This window comes from Salmo trutta, chromosome 4, assembly GCF_901001165.1.
Source record: "Salmo trutta chromosome 4, fSalTru1.1, whole genome shotgun sequence".
Taxonomy (NCBI): domain Eukaryota; kingdom Metazoa; phylum Chordata; class Actinopteri; order Salmoniformes; family Salmonidae; genus Salmo; species Salmo trutta.
In genome coordinates, this window is record NC_042960.1 from 32,523,649 (window position 1) to 32,551,273 (window position 27,625).

The window sequence follows — 27,625 nt, forward strand, 5'->3', positions numbered from 1 at the left end:
GCGCCATTGGAGCTAAAACAAACATTAGGCTAACCCCACAGTTACTCACGGTTTCTTGGAAAAACCCCTTGAAACAAACAGTTCCAAGGCCGTTGCATATCTATAATCCAATTGGCAGAAAGTCCCTGCATGCATAAAAAACTATATCCAGCATCAACAAAGCCCTCAAATTCCCTCAGACCAAGCCGTCCTCTCCAGCTCCCGATCCAACAAATCCAAGCTAGCTCCCGAAGCATCTGGAATCTTTGTTAATCAAGCCATGCAGCAAGCGAATTGACATTCAGATGACCATCCTACCCATGCTAGATTACGGAGACATAGTTTATAGATCGGCAGGTAGGGGTGCTCTCGAGCGGCTAGATGTTCTTTACCATTCGGCCATCGGATTTGCCACCAATGCTCTCTGCACTCTATACTCCTCTGTAAACTGGTCATCTCTGTATAGCCGTCGCAAGATCCACTGGTTGATGCTTATTTATAAAACCCTCTTAGGCCTCACTCCCCCCTATCTGAGATATCTAACGCAGCCCTCATCTTCCACATACAACACCCGTTCTGCCAGTCACATTCTGTTAAAGGTCCCCAAAGCACACACATCCCTGGGTCGCTCCTCTTTTCAGTTTGCGGCAGCTAGCGACTAAAACGAGCTGCAACAGCCACTCATACTGGACAGTTTTATCTCAATCTCTTCATTCAAAGACTCAATCATGGACACTCTTACTGACAGTTGTGGCTGCTTTGCGTGATGTATTGTTGTCTCTACCTTCTTGCCCTTTGCGCTGTTGTCTGTGCCCAATAATGCTTGTACCATGTTTTGTGCTGCTACATGTTGTGTTGTGTTGCTACCATGCTGTGTTGTCATGTTGTGTTGCTACTGTGCTGTGTTGTCATGTGTTGCTGCCTTGCTATGTTGTTGTCTTAGGTCTCTCTTTATGTAATGTTGTCCCTCTTGTCGTGATGTGTGTTTTGTCCTATATTTATATTTTATTAAAAAAATATTTTTAATCCCAGCCCCGTCCCCGCAGGAGACCTTTTGCCTTAAGGTAGGCCGTCATTGTAAATAAGAATATGTTCTTAACTGACTTGTCTAGTTAAATAAAGGTTAAATAAATAAAGAAAAAGTAGAGTGCAGTCAAAACCTCTTTCTAGTACATCAAATGTTTCCCACTTCACAAGAGCATCTCTCCTTCCTTTTCTCTCCTTTCATTTCCTTCCCAGCAACAACTGAAAAGCCCGCAAAGCCCTTTGCACACCACCCACAGAACCTGTCCCAGCATATTTAAAGTAACAGTATATAATAATATAACCAACACAGGCCCAACAGCGAAGGCTGTAGTAAAACACATCTGATTAAATGTATACAAGTTATACAAAATATACATCCACATAATGTTATTACTTAACCCATAGTTCTAAATGCATGTTTTAACAAGGTATTACACATGGTAGAAACATGGTTAACAAGTGACATTGTTTTAGTAACTGGCTTGCACAACAAACAATCGACTTTGGCACCTTATGTCAAAGTATTGTTGGCAAAAAGCCTAGTTGCCTGACTTGCCTAGTTAAATAAAGGTTCAATAAATGTAAAACATTTTTAAAAAGGAATGCGACTTATTCTCTTTTGTATCAGGATTCTTGGCTATACCTTGAAGACATACAATAAAGAGTCTCATTTGTTTGTGTCATTGTCTATAAGTCATGGACATGCGCTCCATGACAGTGTGTGTGCGTGCGCGTGCATGTGTCTGTGTGGGTGTGTGTCACTCACTCACTGTCACGTCATTGAGAGATACAACCAACCACAAAAGGTTTTCCCAGATCACTCACACAAATAGTCATTGACACTGGTATTTCCACTGAGTGTACAAAACATTAAGAACACCTTCCTAATTCGTCGGGGCATGGAATCTACAGGGTGTCGAAAGCGTTCCACAGGGATGCTGGCCCATGTTGACTCCAACGCTTCCCATAGTTGTGTCAAGTTGGCTGGATGTTCTTTGGGTGTTGGACCATTCTTGATACAGACGAGAAACTGTTGAGCGCGGAATAACCCAGGAGCGTTGCAGTTCTTGACATAAACTGATGCGCCTGGCACCTACTGCCATACCCCGTTCAAAGGCACTTAAATCTTTTGTCTTGCCCATTCAACCTCTGAATGGCAGACGTAGAATCCATGTCTCAATTGTGTCAAGACGAAAAATCAGGCCTGGAGGTGTGGTACTGTATTGGAGCTGGATGTAGGCTAGATGTCTGTAGGACCTAGATGGACATCCAGCACCTAACCCAGAGTTATGTCACAGTCACATCACTCACTGTTGATGTTATTAATGGGACATTTGTTTTGTCTGCGGTATCACTCAAACACCTCTGCTAGTCCGTGACTGTGACTGTCAGTGACTGCTTCCGAAATGGCTGCTGTTTTTCTTCCCTCACACTGTTTATTGACCTATGGTTGTTTTCTCATCGCTGAGAGAGGATGTGCTTTTTTTTTCTTTCCTCCTGCGTTGAACTGAGATGCCCTCTCTCTCTGACTCTCTCAGGCATGTGGGTACTAGGCCTGAGGTCATAGCTACCCTCAGAGTTAGTTTCAGTGTCTGCATTCACATACACACCTCTCCCTCACAACCTCACTACACTGTGTTTATGTAGAGCTTTCAGCAGGGATCCTGGATAACCATTTATGTGCTGGGAAACCAGCGAACATTAGCTCTAAGATAAAATTGATAAGAGTGATTTCAGAAACCAAAATGGGACACCCTCAAAACACATTGTAGTTTACATGGAGCTACGGTAATGTGTGTTTCAGTTGTTATAAGCATTAATAAAACCTTGATATCCCTCTTTGTAGCCTGGCAGCCATCTATGAAGCTCAAGTCAGTGTAAGGCCCGTTTCATACCCCAATGTTGATCCTCACTACCCACCTCTCTGAGTGAATGGCACTACCCTGTCATGCCAGGCCAGGCTTGGTCATTCTTGGCCACCACACATGCCTTGCTGCCACTATGAGACAATGTTGTGACAATGTTGTACTAGCCATAACATCACATTAGTTCCACTCTCCTGATTTAGAGGGGTTGGGTTAAATGCGGAAGACACATTTCAGTTGAATGCATTCAGTTGTACAACTGTGATTTCCTTCCATGTTCCAACCAAACCCAGGCTGCCCAGGCAACCACCCAGACTGTCCAAACATTGCCATCTCCATGATGTGTCAGTGTCACGCCTAAAGAAATCCCCAGGAAACATGACCAGTGGAACTGTTAGTTAGTGGAGCTGTTATGTGTGCAGCAGAAAGGCACAGAGCTGTTGTCCCTGTGTGTTTAACTGTCCCTCTCTGCTCTGACCGCCCTGTACCAATAACACTACAGTACCTCCCTCTTCTTCCTTTGTATACTGTGTACTCCCCTGGATACATCCACAAGAGCACGTCGCACTCCTAGTGTGTGTGTTCGAGTGTGTGTGTGTGTGTGTGTGTGTGTGTGTGTGTGTGTGTGTGTGTGTGTGTGTGTGTGTGTACGTCCCTGTACATTCAAGCATGTATATGTGTGTGTGTGTGTGTGTGTGTGTGTATGTCTGTGCGTGTACAGATGTAGGATCTTAATTTGAGCCAGTATTCTACAGAAGGAAAAGAGTCCTGCAGCAACAGAAATTGTGAATGATTATGTGGATTATAATTAATGGACATTTTTTGTCTAGGTTTTTCGTAAGGGAAAATCAAGTCTAAAATTTCAAAGTGGAAATAACAAACTTCAGAAGCGTTTTTTAAACCTCAACTACATCACAGGTTTGAAATGTCCTGCGTTGCAGTAAAGGACTCCCGTAAGTGGGTGATCAAATGAAGATCCTAAATCGGTGCGTTCGAGCGTGGGTATATGGATGTGTATGTGACAGCCCTGTCGGTGTGTGTTTCTCTCGGACTGATGTCCAGTGGTGTTTACTCCACGCTGAGGTGTGGAATACCACAGCTTGCTCCTAAACCCCAGCTCCGGCCCTCCGCCCTGCCAACCCCTGGCCTCCATCTTTGATCCACACTCTGGTTATTTGCTCAAACTTTTGGAGACAGTATGACATCACAAATAATATTTTTCTTGGTATCCAACTGGAGTGTACTGTTAGGAAGAGTAATGATTCAAATCAAGCTAATGGACGTGTGTGTGTGTGTGTGTGTGTGTGTGTGTGTGTGTATGCGTGTCGCATTGGCCAAACAAGTACATAACAGTCCTTTTTCACTCTTGGGAACAGGCCCTACAAAGCCTAATAAAAATATAGTTGTCAGTGAGGTTGTGTGAAGGTTAGGACAAGACCCTTTGGATCTTTGCCATTGTAAGCAACCATACTGTACATCCAGCACATTTTAGATAATGTTTCTGTTAGTATCAGCTATTTCATGTCTCTACCTGGCCCAGCCAGAAGAGAACTGGCCACCCCTCAGAGCCTGGCTCCTCTCTAGGTTTCTTCCTAGGTTCCTGCCTTTCTAGGGAGTTTTTCCTAGCCACCGTGCTTGTACATCTGCATTGCTTGCTGTTTGGGGTTTTAGGCTGGGTTTCTGTATAGCATTTTGTGACATCTGCTGACGTAAAATGGGCTTTATAAATACATTTGATTGATTGATATTACCTTCATCTAGGGCTCGGCGATATGGCAAATCAATTATCATGATATCTACATATTTCTTCATTCGATAACGATAATTATCATGTTATTAATAAAATAATGTTTAAAAGGTGCATGTCTGCTTCAGACTCCAGAATGCCTAATGCCTGAACAAACCGTAGCCTAGTGGTTAGAGCGTTGGGGCAGTAACCCGAAAGGTTGCTATATCAAATCCCCGAGCTGACAAGGTAAAAATCTGTTGTTCTATCCCTGAACAAGGCAGTTAACCCACTGTTCCCTGATAGGCCATCATTGTAAATAAGAACGCATGCGTGCCTACGTGTGTGTGTGTGTCAAGCAAGTGCGTGCCCGCACACACGTGTGTGTGTGTGTGTGTGTGAAATAGATTGGGTAACAGGTGAACTCTTTAACACCATCGTCTACATAACGTCGAACAGGATTCCTAAACAATTCTATCTGATCAGGACAGGTGCTCCAGGAGACATGCCTGTTTTTTTCCTGTTGTTACTGTTGTTTTCTATGTAGCTGTTCTGTACTTTCCATACGTTAAAATTCATCTCACATGTTGGTTGGCTGGTTTTGACGTAAGTCAGTCTCATAAAACATACCCCCCCCCCAAAACCAGCTTGACTGATGACATCAGATACCTACTTGTCTTGTATAGTGTTAATACCTTAGCTAATGCAGCATCCAGGTCATATAGCCCCCCCCCCCCCCAGCCCTCTCTCACCCCCCCAGCCCTCTCTCACCCCCTCTATGTTGAGTGTCGGGTATCAGTCAGGCGCTGGCCTGGCCTGGCCTGTAGAGTTCTGTTCAGAGGCCTTTGCAGTGCAGCGTGTATATTTTGCTTCTTACCACTACCCTCTTTACCCCGTTAACCTTTGGTCCTCCATGTCTCCAGTGTCACAAACAAGCCCTAACATGAGCCCTCCAGTCAGGGGGTGGTCGACTGGTCAGGCAGTGTGTCTGCAATCTTCTCTCCTCACAGAAGGGCTATCTTTACCCACTAGCCTGCCTGGAACAGATATGGCATGACATTACTGTAGCTCTGACCTCAGACAGGGCTGGTTTACACTGTGGCCTTCTCATGGAAGAGCTGGTAAACTGTCTCACTGCCTTGGAATCAGGGGGAGAGATCTAGAATGAGGACTTTGCCCGCTCCATCAGACAGTGGCATTAGTGTGACTATGGGTACATGTGTTCTTAACAACCACAGAGTGTCACAGCAGTTCCTCAGAACATCAGAGGAAAAAGTGTGTGTGACTCCGTGATGTGACAATAAACACACATACATATTGGACATATTGTACATTCGGAAAGTATTTAGACCCCTTGACTTTTTCCACATTTTGTTACGTTACAGCCTTTTTCTAAAATGCATGATTTATTTTTATTTTTTTATCAATATACACACAATACCCCATAATGACAAAGCGAGTTGTAAATTCAATTGACTGGACATGATTTCGAAAGGCACACATCTGTCTGTATAAGTTCCCACAGTTGACAGTGCATGTCAAAGCAAAAACCAAGCCATGAGGTTGAAGGTATTGTCCGTAGAGCTCCGAGACAGGATTGTGTCAAGGCACAGATCTGGGGAAGGGTACCAAAATATTTGGTACCCTTCCCCAAATCACTTGCCTAGTTAAATACATGTAAAAAATGTAGCGTCATAACCAAGAAGACTGAAGGCTGTAGTTTCTGCCAAAGGTGTTTCAACTGAGTAAAGGGTCTGAATACTTATGTAAGAAAAAAACTATTTAATCAATTTTAGAATAAGCCTGTACCGTAACAAAATGTGAAAAATGTCAAGGGGTTTGAATACTTTCCGAATGCACTGTATATGACCATGATGCCTGTTTTTGAGGCCATATGCAGAGGACTGTAATACTCACATACTGTAATAGAGTAATATTTCATTTAAATGCTTTTAATGACATTAAGTCTGTGCAGTCAAGTTGCTCAGAACACACACACACACACACACACACACACACAGGGTTGTCTCATCCAGTCATGTTTGTTCTATGGCATCGACACTTCACCCCACAAACACAAACCATCCATCTCTTAGTGTTGAATTAGTTTTTGAGTTTTTGTTGCCAAAATAAACTGTGTTCTTAAACCACTATCCAGAAAAACACAGTTGTGTCACCATAAACTATAACAAAACCACAACTTGACTCCACTACAGTTTTTCATTCAACTCCATATCAGGTTTTGGTGTGTGCCCTGCCCTAGAACAGGTTCTGAAAGCTGGAAGCATGCACCCAGTAAGTATTTGAGTTATGCCATTGACGTCAGCACAGTCATAAAGTAGATGGCTCCCCTTCCCCTCAAGTATTCCCCTGCCAGCAGCAGCCCTGTTCAGCCATAGGTTCAGTCTTATCCCACTGGGCACGGACTTTCAGCATCTAGTTTTGATTTACATTTGGTTGAGTTATCAACTAACGTGAATTCAACAAAAAAATCGACAACAACTAAGAAGAATCGCCATGTCGTTGGATTTGGGTTAAAAGTTAGGTGAAAAAAAATTCCTTTACGTTGATCCAATCCGTTTTCCGCATTGATTCAACGTCATCACATTGAATTTCTTTGTTGAAATGACATGGTTTTGATCAGCGGGAACATTTAGCCCAGTGCAGATGCATTCAAACCCTCACAGTCAACCAAGCAGCCACACAGACATATGATTTTCTTTTGGGAATTTGGGAGAGAATACATAAGCCCCCTTTTTTTTGTAAAGCATAAAAGAAAAAGAAAAATCTCCTTTTTCCGATGTTTGTCAATGGTGTGATAAAGAATGTTTGGCGAGGTTCCGAGTTTTCAGTTCCTCCCTCTCGTTAAAAAAAAAAAAGACAATGAGTGATATACCTTCATATCATTTTTCTCTGGAACTTTAACCAAACATGGCGGTGAACTCATATAACGTGTGTTTTTCCTCCGAATTTCAAAATAACTTCCTCTCAAACTAGCAAGCCTTAAGGAAGTAAGTGCCTGTTCTATTTGTTTTGATTGTAACAGTATTTACATTTCATTTAATCAGAATGTCCAATTTACATAATTCATGTCTTCATGAAGGTAGTCGTGTCAGAGAAAGCAGCTAGGAAATGATTTAAACCAAACTCGACGTTTGCTAAACTGATCAAGTCCTAATTGGATCAGGATCAGGAGTTCAAATTTTGCGTTCGCTTTTGTGAGTGTCCTTAATTGCCCGGCAACACAAAAGCACACACAAACGACACACACACACACACACACACACACACACACACACACACACACACACACACACACACACACACCTACACAGATGACCCCTCGCTGAAGCCTGTTGGTAGAGGTCAGCTGGGTGTGCGGTGATATGGTCCTCAGATGTCTACAGGGACACTGATCCACACTGCGTCACAGATCTATAAAGGCTTCCAAACGTCCTTCTCACCTCTTCACCCCTTTCCTCATCCCTCGCCCCATCCCTCGCCACTGTCCCCATCCCACTCATCATAGCTATGCCCTGCCGGCTCCAAAGGACAACTAACTGAGACTAGGGTTAACCATTAAGGCTTAGCTCACCACTGGGCTCTGTGGAGTTTGACTAGAGTCACACTATCAACGTCTAGCGATCAGACCAATGTCTAACTCCCTCTGATGTTTATTGTGTTAATAGAGTTTGGGGTCATCTTTGGAGGCATCTGACAGTCATCCAACATGACTCCTACTGGTCTGTCTTATAACCAACAGATACAATCTACACTATCGAAGGACACACAGAGAGAACTCTGAACCAAGCAACCCCAGGTCCCTTCTGGCTCTATGACAGTTATGTTACACGAACGTCATGTAGCATTTGGGAAAAACAACAACAACTGGGTAGAAGTGTGGTAATTGGGTTATGAATCTTTGTGATCCGTGTTAATATGGTGATTTGGAGTGCAAACTCCAGTCATCGTCCGTCCCACCAGTCACAATGGGCCCTATTGAGGTCTGCCAACAGTCTTCCTATCAGTGTGAAAGTTCACGTCAGGTGAACAGACAAAGCTCGGTCTGTGTGTGTGTGTGTTTGTGTGTGTGTTTGATCGCCTCACACAGATGCCTATGCCCCCAGTAAATGATGTCAGCGTTGTATTCGAGCGGTGAGCATTTGCTCTGAAAACTGTCAAGCAACTTCTCACGCAAACCTCACACGTGCCAAACTGTCTATCTTTCCCAGGGTCTTTCTGATTTAGGAGATGGGGGTAAGGGTGAGTGAGCGTGTAAAGAGAGTCAAGGTTGGCCAACCATCCTAAGGGCTGAAAGGGGGAGCGATGGAGAGAGAGAGAGAGAGAGAAAGAGAGGGATGGGGGCATGCATGGTGGGGTGATTTTCTTGATTTGATTACCTGGTTGCATGACCAATTTACAGCGTTCCCTGCTGGTTTCCCGCGGTCGGTCATTCCGTGTCTGAGGTGTTCCCTAGTAATTTCGCCTGGCCTGTTTACAGAAATGTCTGGCGGGCTGCAGTGGCCGAGGGGAGGGAGAGAGGGACAGGGAGAGCAGTGTTACAGAATGGCTGAAAACGAATGTACAGAGACAGGGAGCGGCGATCATGGATGCTCACACACACACACACACACACACACACACACACACATACACACTGTGTTTGAATCAGTCAATGCATTACTGTTTACTGCTTTATTTACTATCAGAACTACTGTTGTGTTATCTATGTCCCTGTTAGCCATATCTGACTTGGGAAGAATGGGCTGTAATTAAATTCCTTAAATTCTTGCAGTTGAAACAGAACATTTCAGCCATTTAGGAACAATTTGTACTAATGAGTTGAAGAAACTCATCTAACTAAATCCAGCAGTAAGGACTCTTAATGCTCACACACACACACACAGACCAAGCTTTGCCTGTTCATCTGACATGAACTTCCACACTGATAGATTTTTTTAAATTGAATGTTTAAAACATACAATATACTTGCAGTGAAGCCGCGAAAGACTGTTGGCAGACCTCAATAGGGCCCATCTTCACTGGTGGGACGGACCGTGACTGGAGTTTGCATTACAAATCACCATATCAACACGGATCACAAAGATTCATAACCCAATTACCACACTCCTACCCAGAAGGGACCTGGGGTTGCTTGGTTCAGTGTTCTCTCTGTGTGTCCTTCGATAGTGAAGATTGTATCATCTGTTGGTTATAAGACAGACCAGTAGGAGTCATGTTGGATGACTGTCAGATGCCTCCAAAGATGACCCCAAACTCTATTAACACAATAAACATCAGAGGGAGTTAGACATTGGTCTGATCGCTAGACGTTGATAGTGTGACTCTAGTCAAACTCCACAGAGCCCAGTGGTGAGCTAAGCCTTAATGGTTAACCCTAGTCTCAGTTAGTTGTCCTTTGGAGCCAGCAGGGCATAGCTATGATGAGTGGGATGAGGACAGTGGCGAGCGATGAGGAAAGGGGTGAAGTGTCCCTGTAGACATCTGAGGACCATATCACCGCACACCCAGCTGACCTCTACCAACAGGCTTCAGCGAGGGGTCATCTGTGTAGGTGTGTGTGTGTGTGCGCTGTTTGGAGGATTTGGAAATGTGGGCAGAGTGTGTGCACTAAGTCATAACTCATAATCTCATTGATAAATACAATAAACAGAGGTTGTGTCCCAATTCAACGGCTCAGACACGAGATGTATGTGGCAGGGTCTACAGACAATCACAGACCACAAAGGGAAAACCAGCCACGTAGCGGACACCGATGTCTTGCTTCCGGACAAGCTAAACACCATCTTCGCCCGCTTTGAGGATAACACAGTGCCACCAACGCAGCCTGCTACCAAGAACTGTGGGCTCTTTTCCGTGGCCAAAGTGAGTAAGACATTTAAGCGTGTTAACCCTCGCAAGGCTGCCGGCCCAGACGGCATCCCTAGCCGTGTCCTCAGAGTATGCGTAGACCAGCTGGCTGGAGTGTTTACGGACATATTCAATCTCTCTCTATCCCAGTCTTCTGTCCCCACATGCTTCAAGATGTCCACCGTTGTTCCTGTACCCAAGAAAGCAAAGGTAACTGAACTAAATGACTATCGCCCCGTAGCACTCACCTAAGTCATCATGAAGTGCTTTGATCATATCACCTCTATCTTACCTGACCTCCTCCTTCAATTTGCTTACCGCCCCAATAGATCCACAGACGATGCAATTGCCATCGCACTGCACACTGCCCTATCCCATCTGGACTATGGCTCAGTATTCAACACCATAGTACCCTCCAAGCTCATCATTAAGCTTGAGGCCCTGGGTCTCAACCCCGCCCTGTGCAACTGGGTCCTGGACTTCCTGACGAGCCGCCCTCAGGTGGTGAAGGTAGGAAACAACACCTCTACTTTGCTGATCCTCAACACTGGAGCCCCACAAGGATGCGTGCTCAGCCCCCTCCTGTACTCCCTGTTCACCCATGACCACGTGGCCATGCATGCCTCCAAATCAATCATTGAGTTTGCAGATGACACAACAGTAGGCCTGATTACCAACAATGACGAGACAGCCTACAGGGAGCAGGTGAGGGCCCTGGGATTGTGGTGCCAGGAAAATAACCTATCACCCAACGTAAAAAAAACAAAGGTGCTGATCATGGACTTCAGGAAACAGCAGAGGGAGCACCCCCCTCTCCACATCGACGGGACCGAAGTGGAGAAGGTGGAAAGCTTCAAGTTCCTTGGCATACACATCACTGACAAACTGAAATGGTCCACCCACACAGACGGTGTGGTAAAGAAGGCACAATAGCGCCTCAACCTCAGGAGGCTGAAGAAATTTGGCTTGGCACCTAAAACCCTCACAAACCTTTACAGATGCACAATTGAGAGCATCCTGTCGGGCTGTATCACCACCTGGTACGGCAACTGCACCGCCAGCAACTGCAGGGCTCTCCAGAGGGTGGTGTGGTCTGCCCAACGCATCACTGGGGCAAACTACCTGCCTTCCAGGACACCTTCAGCACCCGATGTCACAGGAAGGCCAAAAAGATCATCAAGGACAACAACCACCCGAGCTACTGCCTGTTCACCCCACTACCATCCAGAAGACGAGGTCAGTATAGGTGCTTCAAAGCTGGGACCGAGAGGCTGAAAAACAGCTTCTATCTCAAGACCATCAGACTGTTAACTAGCACATTAGAGGCTGCTGCCCTATATACATACACTTGAAATCACTGGCCACTTTAATAATGGAACACTAGTCACTTTAATAATGTTTACATATTTTACATTACTCATCTCATATGTATATACTGTATTCTATCCTATTCTAATGTATCTAAGTCTATGCCGCTCTGACATTGCTCGTCCAAATATTTATATATTCTTAATTCCATTAATTGACTTTAGATTTGTGTGTATTGTTGTGAAATTGTTAGACATTACTTGTTAGACATTACTTGTTAGATATTACTGCACTGATGGAGCTAGAAACAAGCATTTCGCTACACCTGCAATAACATCTGCTAAACACATGTATGTGATCAATACAATTTGATTTGATTTGAAATGGCACCCTATTCCCTATGCAATGCACTACTTTTGACCAGAGTCTGATGGTCCCTTGTCAAAAAGTAGTGCACTATATAGGGAATAGGGTGCCATTTGGAACACACCCAGAGAGAAGCCAGGCAGGCGCCTTCCCTCTCCTTACATCCAGTCACTAGTCTTTTTTAGGAAGAGTTGCTCAACAGCTCACGGTCCTGAAGACTAGCTCTGTTTTATTATGGCTGTTATACATGAAACAGGTCAGATCACCCTTGGCACAGCCGTGTATCAACCTACGTCACTGTTTGTGTGGGCATTTGATGTGGGTATGTAGCACATCAGATTAATTGTAAACAGTACCCTTATTTGCAGATGATATGGTGCTGCAGAGAAAGTGCTGTTGCAGTTCTAATGAGAAAAACAGAGTTCCTCAGAGCAGAGGTAGGATCTCTCTGGTGGGAATAGAGAGAGAAAGATGCCGGAAGAGTTCAACAGAGTGATAAAGAATAGAATGTGCGTGTGTGTGTGTGTGCGTGCGTGGGCTTGTGTGTGTGAGAGAGAGAGAGCAATGGGCCCTGGAGGACCAGTGTCCTGTTCCTGTCTCTCTCCTCAGGGAGCATAGGGGGTTTCTAACGGGGGGACCACAACATCCATCCTGTGTGTTGTAGGCCTAGGTTGTCAGTGATGTGAAAGCTGGTCGTTAGTGATGTGAAGCTTCAGTAGTTTTAATGGTTCATAGTGAAACTGAGCCAGCCCCCTGCCCCCTCGTCTCCCATCCTCTACAGGAAACTGAGTGAAGAGTGTCTCAATCCCAGCTGTCTCACACACACACACACACACACACACACACACACACACACACACACACACACACACACACACACACACACACACACACACACAAACCATAGCCCCCAACTCCATGCATCTGACACACTTGTTCTGAAAGGACCTGACAGTGTCACGTACACACAAACACAAATACAGTGCCTTCAGAAAGTACAGTGCCTTCAGAAAGTACAGTGCCTTCAGAAAGTGTTCCCACCCTTTGACTTTTTCCACATTTTGTTGTTGGATTTCAATTTTTTTTAAATTCTCACCTCCCATCTACACACAATACCCTATAATGACAAAGCAATAACAGGTTTGTAGAAATCTTTGGTAATTTATTTGAAATTAAATATAGAAATATCTCATTTACATAAGTATTCACACCCTGGAGTCAATACATGTTAGAAACACCTTTGGCAGTGATTACAGCTGTGAGTCTTTCTGTGTAATTCTCTAAGAGTTTTGCACACCTAGATTTTACAATATTTGCATGATATTCTTTTTTTTATTTTTCAAGCTCTGTCAAGTCGGTTGCCAAGTCTTGCCATAGATTTTCAAGACAATTTACTGTAAGTCAAAACTGTAACTACTGTAGCCCACTCAGGAACATTCAGTGTCTTGTTGGTAAGCAATTCCAGTGCACAATTGGCCCAGCGTCGTCCGGGTTAGGGGAGTGTTTGGCTCCTCACGCTCTAGCAACTCCTTGTGGCAGGCCGGGCGCCTGCAGGCTGACATCGGTCGTCAGTTGTGTTTCCTCCGACACATTGGTGCGGTTGGCTTCCGGGTAAAGTGGGTGTGTTAAGAAGCGCGGTTTGACGGGTCATGTTTCCGATGATGCAGGACTTGACCTTGGCCTCCTGAGCCCTTTGGGGAGTTGCAGCGATGAGACAAGATTGAAATTGGGGAGAAAATGCGGGTAAAATACAACAAAAACATGTATACAAATAAAGTCACTATTGGCCTCAAGTTGAAATCCCGGAGCGGTTTCCTTCCTCTCCGGTAACTTAGTTAGGAAAGACGCCTGTATCTTTTAGTAACTGGGTGTATTGATACATCATTCAAAGTGTAATAAATAACTTCATCATGCTCAAAGGGATATTTAATAATAGCCCTTCTTTGCGAGGCATTGGAAACCCTCCCTGGTTTTCAAGGTTGAGACTGTGTTTGAAATTCACTGCTAGACTGAGGGACCTTACAGATAATTGTATGTGTGGGGTACAGAGATGGGGTTGTCATTTAAAAATCATGTTAAACACTATTATTGCACACAGAGTGAGTCCATGCAACTTATTATGTGACTTGTCAAGCCCATTTTTACTCCTGAACTTATTTAGGCTTGCCATAACAAAGGGGTTGAATACCTATTGACTAAAGACATTCCAGATTTTCATTTTTAATTCATTTATAAAAAAAAAATCAAAAACATAATTCCATTTTGACATTATGGGGTATTTATTTTGTGTAAACCAATTACACAAAATCTTAATTTAATATATATTTTTTAAATCAGGCTGTAACCAGCGGTGAAAGTATATAGATCTGATATGTTACTGGTACAGGCACCGAAGTGCGCTCACACACTTTTTATACTACAAAAATGACAGGGTAGGCTACTCTGCCCACACTGACATAAAAACGATGTTGTCTGATCCATACAATCGGCCAACGAAAAGGGGAGACACATACAATATGACGTCCATCTAACCTGGATGAGGAAATGATTGTCCAAAAACAAACAAAATTGGCACTGACCGACTGATAAAGACAGTGAATTTGCACACTCTGGGATATGGCCCACGTTTTTCACTGACAGTCACAACATAACAATCATCTATTTGGTATTTGCAGCGCACGCTGCCCAAATTGCGGGCCCTTCCGACTGTTGGCTATGCGATTTAAAATAATCTACAGCTAATGATCCTCTGTGTCCAAATCATGCTTACTGGTGTAGTAGCCTATTTTGAATTATTTGTATTTATTTCTGTATAGACAGGAGTAAGCTAATTAGGCTATATCATTTTGGAAATTCAATTTACTTTAGGGAAAGTATAGCTTCCTCTAGCCTTATGGACACGCCGCCTATGCCTTTTAACGTAGCTCATCATGATGTTTTCATCTGATTGTCAAACAATCACTTAACAAAGGTGCCCCTGTCAGCTACCCGCGTACATTCGTTCACTCACAAAATAATTTAAGCATCCAAACACCAACAGTGCACTGTGCAACCGCAATTTGATGAATGGAAAGAGACATCAGTTACAAACACCGAAGTGTAGTGTAATGAAATGCTGTGAGTGTCATTAGGCTTACACTTGTAGCCTGAATTGAGGCATCCACTGTTGTCCACTCGCGCCTCAGTCTCGGCCACTCATCTCCGCCTTGTCCTTGAGCGTCTCTCATCTCCGCCTTGACAAAATGTAAGTGTTCCCCTCAAACCATAACGCAATTTGGAGCACATAACACCCGGTTTTCAGTCAATTTGTTCATTTTTTTTCATGCGGCTGACATGCAGTAATGTTAAATAATGGTGTAATAGCCTATCGTTTTTGGGACATTTATTAATTGTGATGTTTTACTGGTACGGCGTACCAGACCTTACCACCTTACTTTCACCCCAGTCTGTAACACAACAAAATGTGGAAAAAGTCAAAGGGTCTGAATACACACACACACACAGATTCTGGGAGAACAGGATATGTGGCTGGAAGTTCCATTTTGAGAATGATGAGAGAGGAAAGATGAGCGAGAGAGATCTTTCCTCTCTCACCTGACATAGTTTCCTTACCCGACATCTAGATCTATCCTCTCTGTCTGCTTGGATGTTCAACTGCTTGTTAGAACGAGGTTTTATGTTTGCACTCAGGTTTTTGTGCCTAAGTGTATACAGTATGTACAGTATTTGAGTCTTAATCAACTGTTGGTGAGTGTGTCTCTGTATGTACACTACCGTTCAAAAGGTTGGGGTCACTTAAAAATGTCCTTGTTTTTGAAAGAAAAGCACAAAAAAAATCCATTAAAATAACATCAAATTGATCAGAAATACAGTGTAGACATTGTCAATGTTGTAAATTACTATTGTAGCTGGAAACGGCTGATATTTTATGGAAAATCTACTTAGGTGTACAGAGGCCCATTTATCAGCAACCATCACTCCTGTGTTCCAATGGCACGTTGTGTTAGCTAATCCAAGTTTATAATTTTAAAAGGCTAATTGATCATTAGAAAACCCTTTTGCAATTATGTTAGCACAGCTGAAAACTGTTGTCCTGATTAAAGAAGCAATAAAACTGGCCTTCTTTAGACTGACGAGTATCTGGAGCATCAGCATTTGTGGGTTCGATTACAGGCTCAAAATAGCCAGAAACATATAACTTTCTTCTGAAACTCATCAGTCTATTCTTGTTCTGAGAAATTAAGGCTATTCCATGTGAGAAATTGCCAAGAAACTGAAGATCTCGTGCAACAATGTGTAGTACTCCCTTCACAGAACAGCACAAACTGGCCCTAACCAGAATAGAAAGAGGAGTGGGAGGCCCCGGTGCACAACTGAGCAAGAGGACAAGTACATTAGAGTGTCTGGTTTGAGAAACAGACGCCTCACAAGTCCTCAACTGGCAGCTTCATTAAATAGCACCCGCAAAACACCAGTCTCAACGTCAACAGTGAAGAGGCGACTCCGGGATGCTGGCCTTCTTGGCTACTTTGAAGAATCTTTTGCTTAACATGTTTTGCGTGACTACATAATTCCATATGTATTTTTTCATAGTGTTGATGTCTTCACTATTATTATACAATGTAGAAAATTGTAAAAATAAAGAAAAACCCTTGAATGAGTAGGTGTGTCCAAGCTTTTGACTGGTACTGTACATCTGTAAATGTGTGTGTGTGTGCGTGTATGAGTTGGTTCTGCGAGTGTGTGTGTTTCCTGGCTGTGGGCCCCTGCAGGCCAGATGTGTCTGGGATTGTGATCAGAGTGTTCCTTGTGACTGTGTGAGTGTGTGTGAGGAGGAGAGGTGGTGAACCCCCCCCCCCCCCCCCCCCCCCCCCCTCTTACGTGTATGTGGTAAGTTAAACTTACTGGGCCTTTTCACAGCTGCTTCCCCAGCCCAGACCCACTGATGTCAGACCAGACCAGCCTATAGGCTGTGCCAGCTCATCCCTAGCCCAGACTAGGCCAGCCACGCAGGGCAAGGATTTTATAGCGCTGGAAAACATCACACTAACCTCAGTGGAGGGAAAATACCACCAAACTCTCACGGAACTGTCCAATTTACCTTATGGAATATGGAACGCCAAATCAAAATGTCACCCATGTAACTGCAAAACAACTCAAATGTTGTTTTATCAGTATAGTAACACACATAACTGTACTTGAGTAACCAACGTCACAGTTTGTAGTTACACAAGTGAAAACAACAAATAAAATCTTGTCAGTTATAGAAGGGACTTTGGATACACATCAGGCTTTATTGTTTTTGTGACATACTGCACTACTGTCTTTTTGAACGTATCCTAACTGGAGTGATTGATATGTGTTTAGCTCCTGTGTACACTTTCATAGCTCACCTTTTGACCCAGTTGTAGGCTGTCTGGTGAGCTCATTTACAGTAAGCATGTTTAATAATGATCAAATCTTATCCCAGCGTGGCTTCCCCACAACAGATTAACCGACTGATTGAGGCTGACCTAGCTTGACCTTGGTTTGCGGTCTTATATAAGGCAAAGAAGTGGGACTGGGTGGAGATGCAGATTTGGGGGACTGACCACTACTGTACAAAGTCATATCCACAGCCACATTACGTATGCTAACGTCTTGCATGGACAAGACACTGTAGCCTGTATACACACTGCAAGCTAGACAGACCCATGAGAGAGAAATAGTGACATCTAATATAGTAACATAGTGCATCACGTGTATTGAGAGCAGTGCTGTGTGGGAGAATATTGACATACAGTACCAGAGTCCCCCATACTGCTCCAACCTTCCAGTACTCCACTCCAGGGTTTACCCCAGCCCAGCCTCCAGCCTTACAGAGGAAAGGATTGATTGAGTTTGCAAACAGCCGGCGGCCTCAGTCTCTCTCCTCTCCTCTCTCTGCAGCAGGCCGGGAGAATGCTATAATGCCCCTGTATCTCTCATGTTTTGGTGAGCAAACATTCGCTCCCCTTTGAAGGCTGGGAGATCAGAGCGGGGGTAACATTCTACGCGGCCACGCTAAGGTCGGCACTACCGCGGGTCTGCTTGCAGTGCGCTATGTTGTGCCGCGGCAGCTAGGAAACCCAGAACACACAGTCGAACCACACAGTCGAGCACTGAGCACAAGGCTACCCTGTGTGTGTCTGAGAGAGGGCAACACACCACCCTTCCCCCACCACCCCAGCTCACCCCAACACCCCCTCCTCTCCTCCTCTCTGGGCCCAATGTCTCCTCTCTGGCCCAAAGTGCGAGATAGTTTATGATGGGAGCGAGTATGAGTCTGGAAGTGTCTGTTCTCCTGAGAGGGGTCCAGTTTCCTGCTTTAAAAGTTGGTTTATGTAAATGAGTTGGGGGAGGGGGGACTGTGCAGTGCATCTGAGCGAGAGTAGCAGAAAGAAACAAACAACCTCAGTCATTCAGTCAGCCAGTGAGCAAGCCAGTAACAGAGTTTGAGAGAGAGAGAGAGTGCAGCAACTGTGGCGTCCCGCTCTCTCTAGAGTTCACCACTAGCTAGCCTTTCGTTAGCGCTAGCCTTTCGGCCATTAGCTGTTAGCCTTTGCTCATGATGAAAGAGCATTGTGGCCGTGTGCCCCCTCTGCCTCTGCCACCACCGGGCCCGGCCGCCATGCAGCAGCCGCCCTGCCAGCCTCTCTCACCTCGCCCTTCCCCTCCATACCCTGCTGACTACTGCCCTATGTCTGTGTGCCTGTTGACAGATGAGTCGTACCAGAAGCTGGCCATGGAGACCATGGAGGAGCTGGACTGGTGCCTGGACCAGCTGGAGACCATCCAGACCTACCGCTCTGTCAGTGACATGGCCTCCAACAAGGTAAGACTCAAACTCCCTGCATAAACGATACACAGCCGTTGTACCTCTGCCCTTCAAGTCTACAGCCACTGCTAAGCTGGTTTTGAAGAGCAGGGTCCCAAATATCATGCATGGCGCTTCTGTCGGTGAATCTGTATGTGCTGCAAAATAGTTAGTTTGCAAGTGCACCCCTGCACCTTTACAAGAGCATTTTGACTGATATTTTCCTTTTCAAACCCTCTATAGACCTACAGTATATAAACCTTCAAGCTTGCTTTCAACTGCTGCTGCATTGGCTTGAAGGAGCTGGCAACTAGATATCATATATCGTACGTTCAGGATCCTGAATCAAACAGTGGATTTAGATTGTGACTTGTTTTGTTCCCCCCCCCCCCCCCCGTTGAAACCATGAACGGGAAGTGAAGTTGCTGGGTGGTTTTGAAAGCGTAATGCTATTTCTTGACAGCAGTGCCAGCCAGGGGATAGGTCAGCAGTGTACTTCTACAATATGTAAAAGTACACTGCATGGTCTCTTTCATGCTTGTGTTCTGACAGTATAGTGTACACTATTCACAAAAAATCTCACTTTCACATGTGGAATTGCAAGTTCACATGTGGTGGTGAGATGTTGTTCTTCTCACATGTGAGGTGGTGGTGTTAACATGTATCAGTAGTAATGTTTCCACGTGTGGAATTGCAAATTCTGTAATGCCATTCTGCAAAAAGGTAACTTAGCCAACCAGAGTATAATTATTCAAGCGTGTTAAAAAAAATCATTTCTTATTTCTGAGCGGTCCATTCGGACTGTCACTGCTGCAGGCGCACGCCTCTGCTTCATACGTTGGTCAGTGACCGTTGGAAGAAGCCCAGAGAAAAGAACAGGGTGGCTAGCGCTCCATGTTTCCTTATTATCCTTTTTAACATGTTAAAATGAGCGCTGTCAGTTACTTTTTGTAAGTTTAGTGCCCTTGTTTTTTTTATCACATTGTCTGGAAGCTTTCAAAATACGCTGTAAACATCCAAAATACATCTTTTTTTTTTATTAAAAAAACAATGCGATGTCAAAATAAGTTGACTATGAGGTTAAAGAGAGTGTTTATCAATTTAGCAGATTTTGAAATCAAAACGGCAATATTCTTGTAACGCTTTTTGTAGAAAATATCTTAAATTACAGCTCAATTTGAGCCAATTATGAATTTGCGATAAATCGTGATTAATCACAGCAAATCCTGCGATAAACCCGATTACATTTTGAATCGTTTGACAGCCCTAGTTGACATTCAAATGTGAAAATACACGTTCACCTGTTTACTTGTTCACACATTCACTTGTTCTTTTCATGTTTTTTTTTACAAGGGCATACAGTAATGTGACAACTGTAACACCAAAGCTCTGTGCATATTTTAGTGATAGTTTTGTGCGGTGGAAGAAGATAAGTGGACATTGAAAGAATAGAGGCGAGAGGCTGTAAAAGTTGTTTCCAGACTGTCCTTTGATTGTTACATACTCATGTGCAAATCGGCTGCGTATTTGTTTGCAAGTTATTTAACCACTGTATCTCAGAGAAATAATGTGCAATTTTCCATACAAATATGTTCTGCTCAATTCAATGCAATTTCATGTTTGCAATTTCATAGCAAGAGAGTGTTTGTGGAGTACTGTGTCTTTGGGTAAATCAAATCAAATGTATTTATATAGCCCTTCTTACATCAGCTGATATCACAAAGTGCTGTACAGAAACCCAGCCTAAAACCCCAAACAGCAAGCAATGCAGGTGTAGAAGCACGGGGGCTAGGAAAAACTCCCTAGAAATGAAGAGTGTGTGTGTGTGTGTGTGTGTGTGCACTTGTCTTCCTACCTTATCAGGATCCAAATGTCCTAGCAATTAGGTTTAGGGTTTTGGGGGTTAAGGTTAAGGGGTAGGGTTAGTGTTATGTTTAGGGTTAGAGAAACTATGATAAAAAAAAATAATTAAAATGTATTCCCCAAAAAGTCCAGAAATGTCCCGAAAATAAAAGAGATGCCTAGGACCCTTGGACTGTGTGACTATCTTCCTGTCTCCTTCCTGGTACCCGCTCAGACCAGACTACAATAGAGCTCCCAGAATGCCTTGGGGCAGGGTTAATGGCCCTGTTTATTTGGCCCATTGCTGACGTCATCAGGACACACGCAGGACAGAAGGGACTTTTACTAAAGACAATGGAGGAGCTTGCACGCGCACACACACACACACTTCATAGGGACTGACTGACTGACAGACAATACGGACTTAGAAAGTCACTGGGCAAATGAGGTTAAGTCACTCAACAGACACTGAACAACGGACAGATTATTGATTCAAACTCATTCACCTTCGTTGAAAAAAAGCCAAAAACAAGAAACACATGAGCCAGACTGAGAATCCGTCCCAGCCTAAACAGTCACATGGACAGACTGAATGACTGGGCGCCAAACAGACTGAGGGAGGAGTCACTGATGGATGCTGATTCAAACTGTTCTGATTCAGTCTTCAGAATATCCCTGAATCTTTCATCCACTGTATCTTCCTGTGCTGATTCAGTTCCCTGTCTTCTGAAGAATCTCCCTGTGTTGATTCAATTCCCTGTCTTCAGATGAATGTCCCTGTGCGGAATCAGTTCCCTGTCTTCAGATCAATCTCCCTGTGCTGATTCAGTTCCCTCTCTTCAGAGGAATATTCATGTGCTGATTCAGTTCCCTGTCTTCAGATGAATCTCCCTGTGCTGATTCAGTTCCCTCTCTTCAGAGGAATATTCATGTGCTGATTCAGTTCCCTCTCTTCAGAGGAATATTCATATGCTGATTCAGTTCCCTGTCTTCAGATGAATCTCCCTGTGCTGATTCAGTTCCCTGTCTTCAGATGAATCTCCCTGTGCTGATTCAGTTCCCTGTCTTCAGATGAATCTTGCTGTGCTGATTCAGTTCCCTGTCTTCAGATGAATCTCCCTGTGTTGATTCAGTTCCCTGTCTTCAGATGAATCTCCCTGTGTTGATTCAGTTCCCTGTCTTCAGATGAATCTCCCTGTGCTGATTCCGTTTTTGTCTTCAGAAGAATCTCCCTGTGTTGCCCTGAGGGCCATACTGGTTCTGCTTTGGCCGTTATTTGGGCCATTGTGATGAGAGATAAGATAACATAAGACGCTCATAGGCCAGACCCTTAGTCCAACACACGGTAAGGAGAGGTTATTTTAAAATACATAGTTTGTGTAGCGTTAGATAGCCCACTGACCCCATTGAACGGTCTTTGTGCGTGGTCGAGACACTTGATCAAGACTGTCTCCTTTGCCTTGCTTGTACCGTACACCGAAGTGTATTTTCTAATGTAGACAACTTTCACAGAGTAGCATTGAGCATGATGCCAGCTGCATTCACTGTCATGAAGAGAATACAAATGTGTCTTAGAATACAGTTTCAGATGACGTTGGAGACAACATTCTTGAAGATCTGACAGCATTTGAAACCTAAGTAAAGGGCGGTGAAAGTGTTCAGTTATGACATTTAGACTGATTCCGGTAAAACACCCAAGGTAAAGTGCATCAAACTTTGTCCGTGTCTGTCTGTCTGGCTCTATGACTGTATCGGATTGCCTGTAAGTGATGTGCTCTTGCTCAGACTTGCATCTTCTGTGTAGGAGTCAAGATCAATTTGAAGTTTGACTGTTCCTTTTTCCGAGTCAGGGTTTCAAACTCTCACCTCTATTAGTTTCAACAGGTCAAATCAGGAGAGCTAGGTCGTCCTTTTTTAAAATCTGCTTTTCAAGGAAACGCACTGTTCGGACTGACAACTGAAATATCAGAATGATCATGATATTGTTAGCAGTGTTACTGACAGTGTAAACAATGTTACCCTGATGCTGGCTGCTGCAACTCTGGGTTAGAGAACAGGCAGTAGACTGTCAGGGGGAGAGAGGCAGAACTACCCGAGAGGGTGTGTGTGTGCGTTGAGCAGAAGTCACACATGCACTCACACACCCACACACCCAGCTCCCTCGCGATAGAGTAGGCAAGTCCGAGCACCCAACTCAAAGTGAGTCAGTAGAGCTATCGCGTTTCCTCACCCTCCCCACGTCAGAGTCTGAGGCTTGGCCCTTACTCACAGCTTCAGTACATACAGACGCTGCTTCCGCGAGCCCCGGCACTCTGCAGGACTTAACCCAACCAAGCCGTTCATACACACAAGATGGGAGCCTGCTGCCTGGAAAAGAAAGAGAGAAAGTTAGGGAAACTTAACGGCTGGAGAAAGGTAAAGTTCTAATTCTTTTGGAATTGATTACTTGTTGAAGCTCTTTCCTATTTTGAAGCTTTTAAATGGACTTTTATGATCTATTTTGGGGTGGAAATCTATTAGCGTATTCATACTGAACACTTAAGTTCTTTCTCGCATCATATGCAGTTGCTTTGGGGTTTTGCCAGTGCTGTATGGTAGGCCTATACCGAGTTGAGTTTTATTTTATGCTGCTTTTAACCAAGTCTTGGGGAAAAGTTATTTCTCTGCCTGCAAGTCTTTATAATTATAGTTTGTGTACACTTGGGATATTTGGTAAGATTTTGAGAAGTACACCAAGATAAATGGATGTAATGCTGGTCCTTTGTCTTGATTGGACTGACTACAGCAGAGCGCACCACTGCTCAAAGCTGCAACAGTCATGGATGCTTTGTCTGAATTGGGCTGCCAGTGCCCTGCAGATAGAGTCTTTGTGGGTCTGTCGGTTGAGTTTCTGTGCTATGGCTTTCAGGGTTCACTGATACATTTTTATCAGTAAATTGATTAGTAAAATCTTAGTAAAATATTAAAGTAGACTTTCTGAGTCCTTTTGAGAGTTGTGAGACAGCTGTTTGCTGGAGATGCTTCAAGTTTACTTTAGCTTTTCCATGTTCGTGGAATTTATTTCAATCTTAATTCCTTAATTGATAGAGTAATGAAGCCATCACCCCACCTTTGTTTTGGTAAAAAAAAAAGATTAGGGATGGTCCTGGAGAAATGTAACCACTCTCAAATAATTCAAAGCAAGAGTTATGCTACCAAGCACTGATCATCCTTGATATCAAAATGGTAGCTTGAACTATGTTTTGAGGCTATACAGTGTTTGCTTACATTTACTTTGTATACAAAAATTGAAGTATAACAAGCTTCTATTTTGGGTTCTGTTTGGGTACAACAGTTTGAACTAAAAAAAAAAAATGGACGTAACAAGGAATCTAGCTTTAAGGACATTGTTGTTGTTCTCTGAAATGTCTTCCACCATTCCGTTTATCCGGAGAATCTGCATGTCTCCAAACCAAGTTGTTGAGTTAACGAGGAAAGTGGCCTGCTCGATACGTGGTGTTTCCATTTCTTGCTAATACCACCTGCCAATGCCCCGTGAGGTGGTTTCTTGGCAGATTTGTGAAAGAGTTGACATCTGCGATTGAATACGGTGAGGCGGTGTTGAACTCCTACGTCTAAAGGCCATGATGAGTGGGTTAGTGCAGCGTATCTAACTGATCTCTCTGTAGGTTGAGATAGAACCACCCGGAGCTCTCTGACAGCCTGCACTGACGGGACACTCAACACTGTGTCAGATTTGAGTAATATGCCTTATCGTTTCTTTATTTGTTCCGCCTCTCTTTTTCTCTTTAATCATCTATTTTCCCCTTTCTCTTGTATCATGCTGTCCCTCAATTCCTCAGATGATCTTATTTGTGGGCTAATGATGGCATGCCTATGTGCACACATGCATGCACGCAGACACATAAACAGACGCGCGTTGCCATCGCAGCCAGAGCCAGTCGGTTGTAAGTCATCAGAGGAAGTGAGAGGTAGTGTGGATTCAGGCTCTGAATTGGTCTCTAAACGTACTGCCCTCGTCCCCGAGGAAACATATGTCACTGTCTATGTTACCCCATCATAACCACTGTGTAATCCCTGTGCGCCATATGTTTGCCAAGGCCGGGGAATCAAGCGCAACTTAATAAGATTACCTGGCACTGAAGATGTGTGCGCCGAAATCATATTATTGCATAACGTTCTATTTTTATAAAACCGTGATATTTCAATCTACAAATTCCCCATCTTGAGCAAGAGTCATATTTTCACTTCTATGGAAGTAGTGTTGAATTCAACAGTGTTAAGTTAGCTGAGAAGTCCGTCAGGAGTTCTGTTAGTCTGCTCAGTTGACAATATGAGGAGACAGTGTCCACTAGTGGCGGAAAGAGGATATTAAATGACATTTTGAGTTTGGAGAGCCTCTGTGGCCATCAAGGGTGTTATAAACTCAAGTAATTTCAAAAGATGCCACAAGACATGCTCTGTCCTGTACATCCCTATCTGCCGGTCTTCCTGTCTGCCTGCCTGTCTGTCTGTTTGCTTGATTGTATGCCTGCCTGTCTGTATGCCTGACTGCTCTCCACTGTGTCCTGTCCTATAGGATAAAATCTGAATGGAGGGACTTATCTTTTTTTTTTCACAACGAAATGCCATCACCTTTCAGTTCTATACTGGCTCTGCTGCAAAGGCTTCTGGGAAACACAGCAGCTCCCTGCTGAATCTCCCCCACCACCTGAGCCTAGGGGAGGGAGGGCTTCCGACAGACCTCTCTGAGCCCATTCTCTCATGGTGAGCTTCTGTGTCAGAGGCCACAGCATATCTGAATGAAGCATTAACATCAACTCTCATTCTCATTTACTGTCAGCTCATAGAGATTCATAGAGACAACCTTGGGTGGGGGATACCGAAACAGATCAACACAGAGAGAGGGGAGGAGGGGGAGAGATGCAGTAGGGATTCAGCACACACAGAGGGCTGTATGGGCTGGGGTGTGTATATGGGCTGGGGTATGTATATGGGCTGGGGTGTGTATATGGGCTAGGGTGTGTATATGGGCTGGGGTGTGTGTATGGGCTGGGGTGTGTATATGGGCTGGGGTGTGTGTATGGGCTAGGGTGTGTATATGGACTGGTGTGTGTGTATATGGGCTGTGGTGTATGTATGGGCTGGGGTGTATGTATGGTACAGGGATGTGACAAATGCTGTGCTGTGTGTTCTGCAGAGCTGTTGTTGAGTCCTGATGAGAGGAGACGGCAGTGTCGTTGTTTTAGCCGTGGCTGTTCCTTTCTCCACCACCTCGCAGAGACATCCCCCGCTGTTATAGTTACATAACGAGGGCTGCTCATTTTTTTATTTTTTGTCTTCCTTTCCTTTCCGCCACCCTCCTCCCTTTCTCTGGTTCGCCCGTCTCGGGCCACGGGAGGATAATCTGCACGCTTTGATCCCTCGCCCCGTCATTCCCATTCCGCTCGATGGGAGACTCCCGGGAAAGTTTTGCTTGCCGTTGCCTACAGACGAGCCGCTTACATGAGAACACTCAGTTTCACAATCGTGGATATTCCTCTCGCCATACTGGGGGATTGTTTCACAATAAGCATTGAGAAACCTTGCTGAGGAGGAAAGAAAACTGAAACTATATTGAAGTCTCCTGAATAGGCCTGGTTCCGTTTCAAATGACAAGCATCCCAATTACACAGTCAGTTAAAATGATAGCGGACGGCTCTTTTTTATTTATTTTTGGCGGATGGCCTCCGGCCTTTGCCTGTCTGTTTGTTTGTTTACATCTGCTCCTCCAAGGGCAGCCAACCCATTGATCGTAGAAGAGAGAGAGAGAGAGAGAGAGAGAGAGGCGAGACACCAAGATTAATGACACTGTTGGGAAGTGGCAGCAGGGAGAGAAATTGACATGTAAGTGGCTGAGAGTGAGGGAGAGGTGGAATGAAAGAGGGGAGGGAGGAACTACTGCTTTTCACTCAGCAGTTGAACCACTGGTGTGTCCTCGTGACGGCTGGGCTGCCTCGCTGGTGTTCGGAGGGGGGAAACCTCTCGCTGAAACAGCCACCAGCCAGCCAGCCAGCCGCACCACTCTCTCTGGTCACGTGACACTGTTGCCATGGCGTTGGGATGTTCTGGTAATTGGCGTACACAGACAGAGTGGAGGAAAGAGGGAGAGAGCGAGAGAGCGAGAGAGAGAGAGAGAGTTGGGGGCTGATCTGATGTCAACCCAAATTGGTGAAGGATGCAATTATCTACCATTCTCTCTCTTTGGTGTTTTCTCTCGCTTTACTCTCGCTCCGCGGTTGTGTAAAAATAGCCTGCCACGGATACCCTGACAACCTCTAATGTTATTATGGGCTGTGGATAATGAACAGCCACTGTGGTCCTGCTGACAGATGTCAGGCAATAGAAAGAGAGAAAATGGGCCCTTCAGTCTCATTTCCCCCACTACTGCGTAAGGTACAGTTATACATGCGTCCCCCGTGCCTCCCTCAAATACTGTATTAAAAATGGCTGAATGGCAGCACTAGTCTGTGGTCCTCTGGCAGACAGATAAGAAAGAGAGGCTTTCCTCATCCTTGCTTATGTCAGGGAGGAGGGAAGTGGGTTATCTACAGTGGCAGGGCTGCAGAGGAGAGGAGGGGGAAGAGAGGAGAGGAGGATAGAGGAGAAGAGAGCTCCTGTATCCCTGGCTCCCATTCCCACCCCTCCCCACTGCCGGGCTGTGCTGCTGGGGGCTCCCCCCCCCCTGCTCTGCTTTGCTCCGCTTTCTGTCAAATCATGTGTGCTGTGTGCAGCATGTTGATGGGGATGGTAGACTAAAAGCAGGGG

At 44.6% G+C, this 27,625-nt stretch overlaps 1 protein-coding gene across 3 annotated transcripts in view; it reads left to right on the forward strand.

The window, feature by feature from the left end:
• The window catches only part of LOC115192240 (cAMP-specific 3',5'-cyclic phosphodiesterase 4B), a 319,267-nt gene that overhangs the window by 280,099 nt on the left and 11,543 nt on the right, over positions 1 to 27,625 (forward strand). For 2 of the 3 annotated variants that reach the window (XM_029750521.1, XM_029750522.1), the window contains one exon: positions 18,882 to 18,994. In XM_029750521.1, the coding sequence (XP_029606381.1) occupies positions 18,882 to 18,994 (113 nt within the window). Of the gene's footprint in view, positions 1 to 18,881; positions 18,995 to 22,985; positions 23,234 to 27,625 lie in introns of those variants that run through there. The other variant, XM_029750523.1, reaches the window with a different exon arrangement.